Source organism: Quercus suber, unplaced genomic scaffold, assembly GCF_002906115.3.
Source record: "Quercus suber isolate HL8 unplaced genomic scaffold, Cork oak 2.0 scaffold_73, whole genome shotgun sequence".
Lineage (NCBI taxonomy): Eukaryota > Viridiplantae > Streptophyta > Magnoliopsida > Fagales > Fagaceae > Quercus > Quercus suber.
Genome location: NW_027069538.1, coordinates 847143 through 860267, shown reverse-complemented (window position 1 = coordinate 860267; position 13125 = coordinate 847143). Strand labels below are relative to the sequence as shown.

The window sequence follows — 13125 nt, the reverse complement described above, 5'->3', positions numbered from 1 at the left end:
GAAATCTGAATTGGATTCTATGTATTCCAATCAAGTTTGAGATCTTATAAAGGCGCCCACTGGCATTAAACCTGTTAGTTACAAATGGGTTCACAATAGGAGGAGAGGGATAGATGTAAAGGTTGAAACCTTTAAGGCAAGAGTAGTGGCGAAAAGGTATACACAAAAGAAGGGTATTGATTATGAAGAACTTTTTGGCCAGTAGTCGTACTTAAATTTATCAGAATTCTCTTATCTATTGCTGCTCATTATGATTATGAAATTTGGCAAATGAATGTCAAGACTGTTTTTCTAAATGGCAATCTTGAAGAAGAAATTTTTATGATGCAACCATAAGATTTCATAGCAAAGAACCAAGAGCATATGATATACAAGTTGAAAATGTCCATTTATGAAACATTAGATTTGATCAAGCAATCAAGTCATTTGGTTTTGAACAAAATCTTGATGAAGCATGTGTGTATAAGAGACATCAAGATAAAGTAGTGATTTTCTTAGTGCTTTATGTTGATGATATTCTACTAATTGGAAATGATGTCGGGGTAATGTCATTAGTAAAGATTTGGTTGGCAAGCCAGTTTGATATGAAGAACTTTGGCAAAGCTAACCGTATTCTAAAGATCAAGTTTTGGCGAGATTGAAAGAATAGAATGTTAGGCTTGTCACAAGCTGGATATATAGATAAGATTCTAGCAAGGTTTAGCATGCATAACTCTAAGAAAGGATTACTTCCTTTCAGACATGGAGTTCCTCTTTCTAATAACCAAAGGCTTAAGACTCTTGAAGAGGAAAAGACAATGAGACAAGTTCCTTATGCTTCAGCAGTGGGAAGTCTCATGTATGCCATACTATGTACTAGGTTAGATATTTGTTATTCAGTTGGCATAGTTAACCGATATCAATTAAATCCAATACCAAAACATTGGGAAGCTGTAAAGCATATTCTCAAGTATCTAAGGAGAACAAGAGACTATATGCTAATTTACCAATGTGAGGTTTTGAGACCTATTGGTTACACAAATTCTGATTTTTAGTTAGATCTTGATTTTAGAAAGTCTACTTCAATTTGTGTGTTCATCATGGGAAGTGGAGCCATAAGTTGGAGGAGTGTTAAACTATCTTGTACTGCTGACTCCACCATGGAAGCTGAATATGTTGTTGCTTGTGAAGTAGCAAAAGAAGCTATTTAGCTCAAGAAATTCCTTTCTAATCTTGGTGTCATAAAAATGAAGCAAGTTCCAATCACTTTGTTTTGTGACAATAGTGGAGTAGTTGCATAATCCGAAAATCCAAGGAATCATAAGAAAGGAAAGCACATAGAAAGAAAGTATCATATTGTTCGAGACATTATGGCTCGAGGAGATATTGTAGCAACAAAGATTGATAGTGCAAATAATTTAGCAAATCCCTTTACCAAAGCTTTGCCCTAGAAGACTTTTGAGTCACACCTGAAGGGAATGAGAGTTAGATTAATGCACAATAGTCTTTAAAGGCAAGTGGGAGATTGTTAGGATTAGTGTCCTAAAATCTTATTGTATGCCATGTATGACATTATGTTCTACGTAATAAACTTGTTTTATAATTATCTAAAATAACGGTAGCATGAATGTTTGGACATTATCATATAGTCCTTGAGATGCATAATATGTGATTTAGTCACAGAATATATAAATCATAAGTTCTTTGTAAACTCAAAATCTTAGTTCTTAGTCGGTGATGAAATTGGCCATTTCATCCATGAAGACTATAACATGTCAATTAAGATGATTTGTCTTGAACATAGAACTGGAGACTTCTAGTTGATATGTTAACATGTTTTAAGTGTATAAAATATATTGAATTAGACCGCTATAAGATTTATTATTCTATCAACAACTGTCAAATGAATTATAAATCTAACGACTTCTCATTTACATAAACTCTCAATCCTAAGAGAATAGTAAACTCAATTATGAAATGTAGGCTGTTTTAATATATCAAGAGTGAGATCTAGACAAACGGTCAAAACCTCAGTATGTTGAGCAATCACACATAATGTTGAAGGAACACATATTCTCAAGAAGGAATTCATAGTCTCTTTATAGAGATATAAAATATTCCCATGAGATAAGTTTAATGGGTTTTGTTATTCAGAGTGTTAGGCTTAACCACTTTAGTAAAGAGTTACTAAAGTTTATATTTTATAAAATTAGATTTCATAAAAATATATGAATAACTTAAAGGATTAAACTTGGTACTCAAGGATCAAGAGAGTAATTTTCAAAGTGACAGTTACACATTATGACTTTGTATTACTAGGAATATTTTCATGAAGAGGTTAAATGTTTAATAAAGTCTTGGGATATAATTTATTGATAGGCCTAGAGTGCAATTATATTTGTATAGTGGTATTAAATATAATTAATGGTAACTCTGGGCTTATCAAGAGCCCATTGGAGCTAGAGTTTTATTTGTCCCTTTTGGTCCCATTCCAAGTCACACACTTAAGCCCAATTGGGCTGGCCTAAAAGACTAATTAGTTATTTATTTAATACGAGTTATTATATAAAGTAATTGCTAAGTGCAGAATGAAACGTATGATTAGAAGTATGATTAAAAGAGAGAAAGATTTAGAGTCTTTTCTTAAGAGACACTTGGTTATTCTCTTAAACAAATACGTATAGAACTAATTGAGAGACTGCACATCTTGGGCACATTGTGAAATTGGAGTGAAGATTGAAAGTCTTCCCAAGTTCAGTCTTCATTTGTTTTGAATTTTGCCATATTGAGGTACGCTTTCTTATTCTTTGTTTCTAAATTCAGATGTTGCATGTTATCTCTCATGAATGAAGTAGATCTGTTTATAATCCGCTGCGTGTTTTTGTATGAGATACAAAACTATATTTTTGTATATGTTTTCCCAACAGATTGTGTGTGTGCATACATAGGGTATGCATGCGCATCCCAGTTGTATGCGTACGCATGCATAAAGCATGCGCACACATACATGCCTAGAAACTCAAACCTAGCAATCAGAACAGAAAACAAAGCAAAAAGAAAAAATCTAACCACCTATCATGCTTCTAATACAAACACAACACAAACCTAAGCTAACACAAACAGAACAAGGCAATAAAGCATATAAATAAACAAAAAAAAAAAAAAAATCAAAGAAATTGAAGAGCCAAAGTTTGAACCTATACCTTAATACAAGAACTCTCTAGAGCTTAATTTAACCATTCCCCTTAGTCAATCTAATCAACAACAAAACCATAAGGTTAGTAAGTTTTAGAACTCAAAGGTCAAGACCAAAATAGGTCCCAACCAAGCAAAACTTTACTTGAGGATGTTTTGTGTGAAAAATCCCCTCTTCGATTTACTATTTTTTAGTGAATCTTGTGTCTTTTTCGTCCTCCTTGAAAAAGTGCATTTTATGGCTTTTTATAGTGATAAAATAAGGGTGTAGGGTGGCTCTCAAATGATGTTTGATTTGCTCTACACAAATTTATGTCCAAAAAGCTCTCTTTTTATAGTTTCTAGATCCCTAGATGCATACTTGGGGTATACGTACGCATAGCCTAAGTATGTGTACGCATGCTTTATGTGTGCGTGCACATACTCGTCTATGTGTACACAAACTTAAGGTTTCTTATAGCCTTTCTTTTCCAAAAGTAAGTTTATGCTTCCATAAATAATTTCTCAAGTCAAGATTTCACAAGATTGGGCCCTAAATCAATCTTAGGCCTCAAAGTGATGTTGTCATTAGGGAATAGAGGCCTGAGTTGTAAGGGGTACAAAATGAGTTGTCTACACTCATGTATGCAACATGCATCATGTGTTCGATACTTTCGACATGCCTTAGTTTAAGCATATTGATGCATGTTGTAGACACAAAAATAAAACCCAACTAGTGTGCCATAGTGCACCAAACACGAATCTTTGCTAGATTTTCGCCATGAAAATGTGGCATCTTCTTGCCATATTCTCATTGCGAAAGCTTAGTGAGAATAGTGTTTTGTGTGCTACAACACACTTGACCGAAAAATGTTTCCAGATTTTTGTCATGGAAATTTGGTAACAATTCCAATGTGCTAGCAAAGCATTGATAAAGGCCACACATCATCCCAAATCAAACATCAAAGCCCAATTTATTTAAAGCCTCAAAAGCTAATGCCAATAGCTTGTTTTATCTGCCAATGACCAAAGATTAAGAATTTATTAAAACAAAGGACTATCTCACGATAAGCATTGTGGGGTGCCTAACATCTTCCCTATACATAACCAGACTTCAAAATCCAAGAATCAAGATTTTTTTACTATCTATTTAGATTAGGAAATAGATAGTAAAACCAACTAAAAATGACTCAATTAGTTTGTCACAAAGGTTCACAATGCAACGCACTGGAGGGCAGGGTGCATGGGCAAGTGCGTCACTGTTTAGGGTGGCCGAATAATGTGACACTCATTACAATCTCTAGCGTTTGGATTGGAGGAGGTAAGATTTCCCTTAAAGAGAGGAGCTATGTTTAAAATATTTTCACAATATTTTTACAACAAATCATAGATGGTTAGTTGTTGTTGATTTAAATTTAAACCTAACGCTAAGATTACTTTTTTGCCCCAATAATAACAACTAATAACAACCTGTTACTTAGGATTTGTTGTAAAAATGTTGTGGATATATCATTTCTCTTAAAAGTGGCATTTTTATTTTCTCTTATAGTTGGCTAATGGTAGTGTTATTTTTCATCGGTGGCATTATGTTATTGGAACATCGCAGGAATTGCATATTTGGCAATTGCAGGGGAGACATGGACATGGACATGGTCATGGTCCTCTCCCTCGCACTCTCAGCTATATATATGACGGAGAAAACAGTGTTGAAAGGATGTGCATTGTTCATTCACCGCAATCTCCGCACAAAAAGATCGCTCCAAATTTTATTGATTCTTTACGCGTTTTCCAGAAAGTAAGAAACAAATATTTTCATTCAGAGTAGTAACCTATATTTATTTATCATATAAATAAATAAATGAGTGGATGAATGAGGATAACCCCGCCATCGCTACTCTCTCTCACCATTGACTCAGCCCTTCACAACCTCTCCCACTTCTCCGATCTCTCTCCTCTCCCTGATCACATCCTTTGCGATCTCTTCAAGGTACTTCCTCTCCACATGGTCTATGTGTATTTTTATTTTTTATTTTTTATAGAGTCGAATGAGTTAAATTGGTTGTTTATGGATTTGGGGTTCTTGAAGCCATGGTTAGATCTCTTCATATTGCTAGCTGCTGATAGAAATCATTGCCGTTCTGTTGAGACAATTGAGCCTAGGATCAATGGGTGCCTTGAGATTTATGGGTATGCTTTCATTTTTAAATCTAGATTGAGGCAGATAGTCGAATGAGTTTCATACAGATCGTCCGAGCAATATAAATTGTCATTCCCAAAATTAATTGCAAGTGTTTTCAATTTTTTTTAACCTTTTATTTTACCATCAACTTCTTCTTCCTGGGTCTCTCTCTCTCTCGTCTTGTTAATCTATTGAAAAGGTTTTGTATTGTGATTTACTATGGCAGAATTTCATTTGATAACAACAACTACTTTTGCCACAATTGTCCACGTGACGGGTTTATGTAAAAGTTACAGACAGCCAATTATAATTTGCCATGCAGGATAGTTTAGGTAAGAGTTGTGGCTTTTTATGTGGTATTGGAATTACTCATGTAAGAAATTGTGTTTCCTACGATTTTAGTGCACCACCTACACATCATTAGACTGTCTAATGACATAAACATATTCAACATCAAATTTATCATTGCAGGTTATCATACCTGTTTTGTCGTCTTATCCAGGTAGTGGAAACTGGGAGTTGGTTTTTTTATCATTTATGGGCAGCATAAATACAGGCAGACTTGTGTTAAACCACATTCATTAGCATATCCAAATTATTTTATGATTTAAATGCTTGAATCAAAATTGCTTTCATCTTTGTGGGTTTTTCTAATGATATGTGTCTGGTACTTTGGCTTATAAGTTTAACTTAGAATTCCCTTCAATAAACTGTTAAAAGATTTTCTGCTGTATAATTGCTTTGTGATGCTTTTTGAATTGTTGAACCCCCCCTCTTTTTCTTCCTGGCAGACACCAGGATCATCACAATAGCCTGTGCCTTCCCTATTTGATATCTGAATAAAAAGTTTCTTTTGTACAATTACTGTCATAATTGCACTGAGGACTGTAGGGTTGTGACTTGTGATTTCTGATCCTGTATCCACCATTCTCTTATGTTTTAACCCATGTGCTATACTTATGGATTACCTCTTGTTGAAGAAACTGCTTAGGGCACTATAGTATTTCAAGTTGTTTTTGAATTGAATATAATGCAGAGCCATTATTAAATTTTTTATTTTTTTTCTCAAATATTTGCTTTCCTTTTGTTAAACTATTTGGCTTTGGTTTTATGAGAAGTATGGGATATAAAGTTGCAAAAAGAAGTGAGGGAGTAACAGTATGTTGGTTTATCCCATTATTAAATAGTGCTTTCCCTATATCTTCCGTGCCATACTAATTACTGGTCCTTTTTCACTCTGAAATATTAACTATTTTTATTTTCAAGATTAGTTGGAAATGGAGGAGTGAACTGAAAAATAAACTTGTTCTTTGAAAGACCAATTGTAATCATTTGTTACTTGTCAATGGCTCTAGCTCAAATGGCACTGCTTCCCTGTGTTAGAGCAAGGTGGAGATTGAGGTTGTGGGTTGAAGACCTACTGGGTGCATGTGTAATTTTAAATAAGAAAATTTATTTGGTAGTTATTTGCAACTCTTTGGCTTTTGGCTAAGATCAGGTGTAACCCTTCCAACTTTGTTTTGCATGCCCAAATTTATTACTTCAAATCAAAAGGTTTTGTTGATGGTTTAACTCATATCAAATTCTGTTCTTTTTAATAAATGAACTCATTATAAATTCAATTTCTTTTAGTTTCAAACAATTTTGTGATCTTTTGAACTTGCTATTTGGCCTTGAAAACCTCCTGTAGATCCAATTGTGGGCACCTTCTTTAAATGTAAAAATACAAGAACATATTCTTTTTAGACTAAAGTAAGTTTTTGATGCCTTAAAGTTTTGGGTGGTTTTCATTTTGGCCCTTTACGTTATGAGATTTTCATTTTGGCCCTTCGCCCTTCATGTTTGACTTTTTTTTCATAATGGCCATGCAGTCCATTTCCGTTGGTAATATGAGTTTAGACTCAATTTGTAATCGATTGATTTGGGCACTCAAAATCCATGGTGGACTTTACTCAAATCCAAATCAATACCCTTTCCAACATTTAAGCTTAGAATTTCAATTTGAGACATTGGCTTGAGTATGGATTATCCAAATCCACCTATCCAAGTGCGCCATTAATGAATTAGTGATTAATTAAATAAATAAAAAAAAAGGTACACAGGCATGCAGCACTTCTTGCGATTAAATTGGGGTGTTTCACCTCCTATTTACAGATGATACGTTGATCTTTGGTGACATATACCTAGAGCAACTTCATATTTAAAATGTGTGCTATTGTGTTTTGAGGCAATTTTTGGATCATAAATAAATTTGGGAAAATTTGAACTTGTGTCGTTTGGTAATGTAGTAGATGTGGAAGCTTTGGCTTAGATCCTTTGATGAAAAATTTCCAATCTATTGTTGAAATACTTTGGGTTGCCTCTAGGTTCTAGTTTTAAAAAACTAAAGAAATTTTGAACCCTATGCTGGAAAAGATGAAACACTGATTAGAGGGGTGGAGGAAGCTTTATCTTTCAAAAGGAGGTAGGCTTACTTAAATAAAGAGCACGCTTCATATTTTCTCTCATTTTCCTATTCCTACTTCTGTGGCTATGTGGATTGAAAAGATGCAAGGAGATTTTCTATTGGGGGGTTTAGGAGATGAATTAAGTACCATCTTGTCAATTGGAAGAAGATTTGCAAACCGGGAGGTTTGGGCATAAGGAGTTTGGTATCTCTTAGCCAAGCTCTATTAGGGAATCACTTTCGGAGAAGATGCTCTTTGGAGGAACGTAGTGGCTTAAAAATATGTGGTGTGGCTGGTGCCCTGATGGTTGGTAGTGGTCCTTATGGCATTTGTCTCTAGAATAATATTAGAAAGGGTTGGGGGTAAAATGTCTAATTTCATCAACTTTGAGGTTTTTAATGGTACTAATGCTTGCTTTTGGCATGACTAGTAGTGTTGGGATGGGATCCTATAAAAGATACTTTCCTAGATTTATACAAAATTGCTTTAAATGAGATGGCTGGTTTGGCAGACTATGTGTTGGAATGCTAATCATCTCTGGGATGCCACGTTTATTAGAGCTATAGGATTGGCAGAAGGATGTTTTAACAGATTTCCTTAATCTCATTTACTCCATAAAGGTTAATAGAAATGCTGAAGATCAAACAAATTGGAGGTTAACAAGAAGCAGATCATTTGAGGTAAAATGACTAAAATCCATCTGTAGAGAGCTGTGTACAGGACAGGTGAAATCTCTTCCATGGAAAGGTATTTGGAGTGTCCAAGCTCCTAGTAAAGTAGTTTCTTTACCTTGACAGTGGCTGTAGGGAAAATCCTGACATAAGAGAACTTATGAAAAGGAATATAATTGTTGTGGAATGGTGTTGTATGTGGAAGAAGGATGGATAATCAATAGATCATTTGCTTTTACAATGCAATACTCATAGAGAGTTCTGGTCTCTGCTGTTATGTTTATTTGGGGTGCAGTGGGTCATGATTACGGGGATAGTTGATGTGTTGTCTCGTTGGAAGGGGCGGTTTGCTAGACATGGGAATAGTGATGCTAGAATTATGGTTAAATGATAAAATTTACAATTTCCTAATAACTTAAGCTTTTGGGACAATTGTTAATTTATCAAGTGATGTTTGGAATGTGATCCCTTTGTGCTTAATGGGGACCATCTAGAAAGAAGGCAATTGTTTGATGTTTGAAGGAGTCGTACGAACCATGATGGATTTTAAGATGATTTTTATTTTATGTGCCTTGTATGATTTGATGGCTATGTTTGGTGGTCATTCTTTCTCATATTTACTCGTGTTCCTATATTATTGTATTTTCTAGTTGTTTATTTGCCCTTGAGTACACAACCTGTGTACTTGATTGTAATCTTTCTTTAATCAAAATTTTAAACCTAATATATATATATATATATATATATATCTTGTATCCCTTGGGCCATACTCAGGCACATCGTTTGATGATCTCCCTTTTTTTTTTGTTGTGTGTGTGTGTGTGTGTGGATATATCGGTGATTATCTATTCATTTTGGCTTACTCAAGTACTGACTCGATGTTTGTATCAGTTTCCCTTGGCCCAATTTGGATGGTCTGCTATCTCATTTATTTGTTTTTAGTCAGATAAAAGATAAAACATGATTTTAAACACTTTTGTAATGTAATGGAAAACAATGCATTTGGAGGAATGTTAATGCTAAAAACATAGGGCTCAGACTCAGGCTGTAATAGGGTAAGGTATTTGGGTAGGTTTTGGTTCAACTGCTAACAGGAAAGAGAAAAAAAAAAGGTGGAAATTCAAAACCTTAAAACTTATTTGAGCAAGTTGAAGTTTTTCTAACCTAAATGTATTGCAAGAAACCATTATTTTTCTAGAGAGTAGGAAATGGTTTGTGGCAGGACTTGTGGAAGTATTTAACCAATGAGATATTGGGCTGGGACTTGGGTTTGATTCTTATTTTTTATCACTAAGTAACAAGTCAAAAAATTTGAGCCTATTATAGGCTAGTATACCAGTTACATGGCAAGATCATTATTCAAACCAGAGAGAACGTGGCAAGAAGTTTGAGATTTCAGCAATATCTTATATGAAAGCTATGTACAATGCAAAACTAGTGTGGATGACCATTTTTATTTATGTTATCAAAGCTATTGAAATGGCTCATTTGTTTGGAGCAAATATTTGGTTTTAAAAAAAAGAAGAAAAAGACACTTGTTGACAACCCCAATTAATCAAAAACAAAGTTTTTCAATTAATTTTTTTGCTACTACTAACTCCTGTCCCTGCAGTTAGAGTTTTGTTATAGTTTTGGTTTAGTTTTTAAATTATTATTATTTCGTTTTGTTTTTTCCTTTCTGTTAACTGTTTTTGTCATTAAGTGATAAATCTGGTATTGTGATGTATTTTTATGTCTAGAAAGAAGAGGAATTTCTTGTGACTACTCACTGCTGTCCTTGCTGTAAAATATTTTCAATACATCAGCACCTGCAGGACTTTTCTGTCTTCTGGTTAATTTCGCCTGCTGTACTGCTTTCCTGTTTAAGTTTTCTGATAAGCCAGATCTGCCACTCTTCTACCTGTTATGGCATTTGATACAGATGTGTTAGTTATTCTCTGATATATTTCCATGTTATTGCACAATATAGAGTTTATTTTTCCACCTAATGGAACCTGTCAGGCTATTAAATTTGACACATGATGATCTATAGTGTAGTTATGGTCCTGGTTTCTAGCCTGAGATATGAGTATATGGAACTTCTTTTGCACATTGTGTCTATGTCTTGATTGTTTAGCTCATATGCAGTATCATATGTGGCCCTTACCTTCGTCTCTGATATTTTGCTGGGTAATTGTCAAAATCCTTATAGTACTTTTATGATGGGCAGAGAACTTTGCAAGCTGGAAAACTGAATGAAAAACTCTTGAAGCTTTTCTTGGCAACTGGCAATGATGAAGTCCTTTCATTCATTGATGGTCTAAAAATCCAACATATCCACACCCCTGTACTTCCTACAAGTAAGTCAGCATATTATTCCATACTGTCCTTTACTAAATTTTGAGCTGAACTATTCTGACCTATAATTATCTCTTGGCAGGATGTTCTGAAAAATTTTAAGTTAGTTTTTGAATTGTGTGCACACACTTAAAAGTTTGTTAGCCTAAACATCGGCTGCTCTGAGGACTGAGTAGGCCAAAAAGATTATAGTTTTGGATTATTGTTTGGTTATAACCCTTGAAGGATGTCTCAAGCAAATATCATGGACAATGAGGTTGACATTGTGATTGGAGCACTTCACTCTGACCTGACAATATTCATGAATGAGTGGAGACCTGTTTTCTCCCGGTTCCACCTGATAATTGTCAAAGACCCTGATCTCACAGGAGAGATCCAAATACCAGAAGGCTTTAACGTTGATGTTTACACTAGGTCTGACATAGATCGAGTTGTGGGTTCATCTACTTCCATTCTCTTTTCGGGTTACTCATGCAGGTATTTTGGTTATCTTATGTCCCAGAAGAAATATGTCATTTCAATTGATGATGATTGCATTCCAGCTAAGGACAATGAAGGCTCTTTAGTAGATATTGTGGTCCAGCATATTACCAACCTCACAACTCCAGCCACCCCCTTCTTTTTCAATACACTCTATGATCCTTACCGGAAAGGAGCAGATTTTGTTCGTGGTTATCCATTTAGCCTGAGGGAAGGAGTGACATGTGCATTGTCATGTGGGCTGTGGCTCAATCTAGCAGACTATGATGCACCAACACAAGCCCTCAAGCCAGAACTGAGGAATTCTCGATATGTGGATGCTGTTCTGACTGTGCCTGTAAGGGCTATGCTGCCTTTAAGTGGAATCAACATTGCTTTTGATCGTGAGCTGGTGGGGCCTGCTTTGATTCCCGCTTTGAAGTTGGCTGGGGAAGGAAAGTTTAGGTGGGAAACAATGGAAGATATATGGTCTGGAATGTGTGTTAAGGTTATATCTGATCACATGGGGCTTGGTGTGAAGAGTGGACTGCCTTATGTCTGGAGGAATGAAAGAGGTAATGCCATAGAAAGTTTGAAAAAGGAATGGGAAGGAGTAAAGCTGATGGAGGAAGTGGTGCCTTTCTTTCAGGCAGTCAGGTTGCCGCAATCTGCAGTTACAGCTGAGGATTGTGTGGTTGAATTGGCAAAAATTGTGAAGGAGCAGCTGGGACAGTCGTATCCAATGTTTGTTCGTGCTGCCGAAGCTATGGTAGAGTGGATCAAGGTTTGGAAAGCAGTTCGATCCGGCTGACTGTCCCCTGCAATTTAGGAACTAGTAATAATTAATTGATGATTATCGCACAAATTTGTTTCTGATTGATTTGTAGTTAACATTTTCATGCCTCCCTTTTTACTTAATCACAGCTGATAGAATGTCTTATAATATGTGGGGGTAGGAATTGATGCTATTTGACTGTTAAACATTTGATCGTTTGTTTGTTTTGCGTTATTAAACAGTATATTTATTTTAGTTCTTTGTCATGCACTCTTTTTTACTGCCTGGTTGGGAAAGTAAAATGCAGAGTTCACTACTATTACTACTATTAAGACTATTTACATTAGTGTAGCTATTTTAATATTTCAGAGTATACATAACTAAAGACTCAAAATACTCATGCATCAGTCTCACTAAAATAGTACAAAAAACTTAGCGAGGACTAATGCCATGCTAGATGTGAGACACTTTCCTCGCCAAAGCCAAAAATTTATTTTTCTGCTTTCCTCTCTCTCTCTCTCCTTTGTCTTCTCTATCTCTCTCTCTCTCTCTCTTGTACTTCAAATCAAACCTCCATGGCTGAGCTCCTCAAACAAATCAAGTCAAAGTGGAAGACACCATAGCTAGTGGTTGGGTTGTGATAATCTATGACAACTCTGAGCGGCGACTTTATTTTCAAATCCAAGTCAAGTGGCTAGGTTGTTTTTGATCTTGGTTTGTGTTGCTTTTATGCTTTGATATGGTTGTTGGGGTACGTTTTTGCGACAATGGCCAAAAATGTGAGAACAGCTCAAATCTCCCATTGGGTTTTTTAGAAGTAATTATTTGTGGAGAGTATCAAACCCAAAATTATAATATTTAGTAAATAGAGACTAATGATGCTTTAATAAGAGAGAAAACAAAATGCCAATAACTAGAATGCTGAAATATGCATAAAAACACAATAAGTTCGAAATTTTAACCCACAGTCAGCGAGAAAAGGAAATTGAGAGAGATCATAAGGAAGAGAGGGAAATTCCTCTATACTCATATTTCCGCCCCCAAGCTTCGGGATTGTGAGAATCATTGCTGGCTGAATGAGCTTTTGCTTTAAAGTTTCAACTG

General features: G+C 35.3%; 1 protein-coding gene across 1 annotated transcript; it reads left to right on the top strand.

Moving 5' to 3' along the window:
- Positions 1 to 4837: 4837 nt before the first annotated feature.
- Positions 4838 to 12276, top strand: LOC112009368 (probable UDP-arabinopyranose mutase 5). The gene is made up of 3 exons (XM_024041705.2): positions 4838 to 5140; positions 10660 to 10789; positions 11024 to 12276. Exons 1-3 carry the CDS (start codon positions 5024 to 5026, stop codon positions 12055 to 12057), a joined length of 1281 nt encoding a protein of 426 aa, XP_023897473.1. The 5' UTR covers positions 4838 to 5023; the 3' UTR covers positions 12058 to 12276.
- Positions 12277 to 13125: the final 849 nt, after the last annotated feature.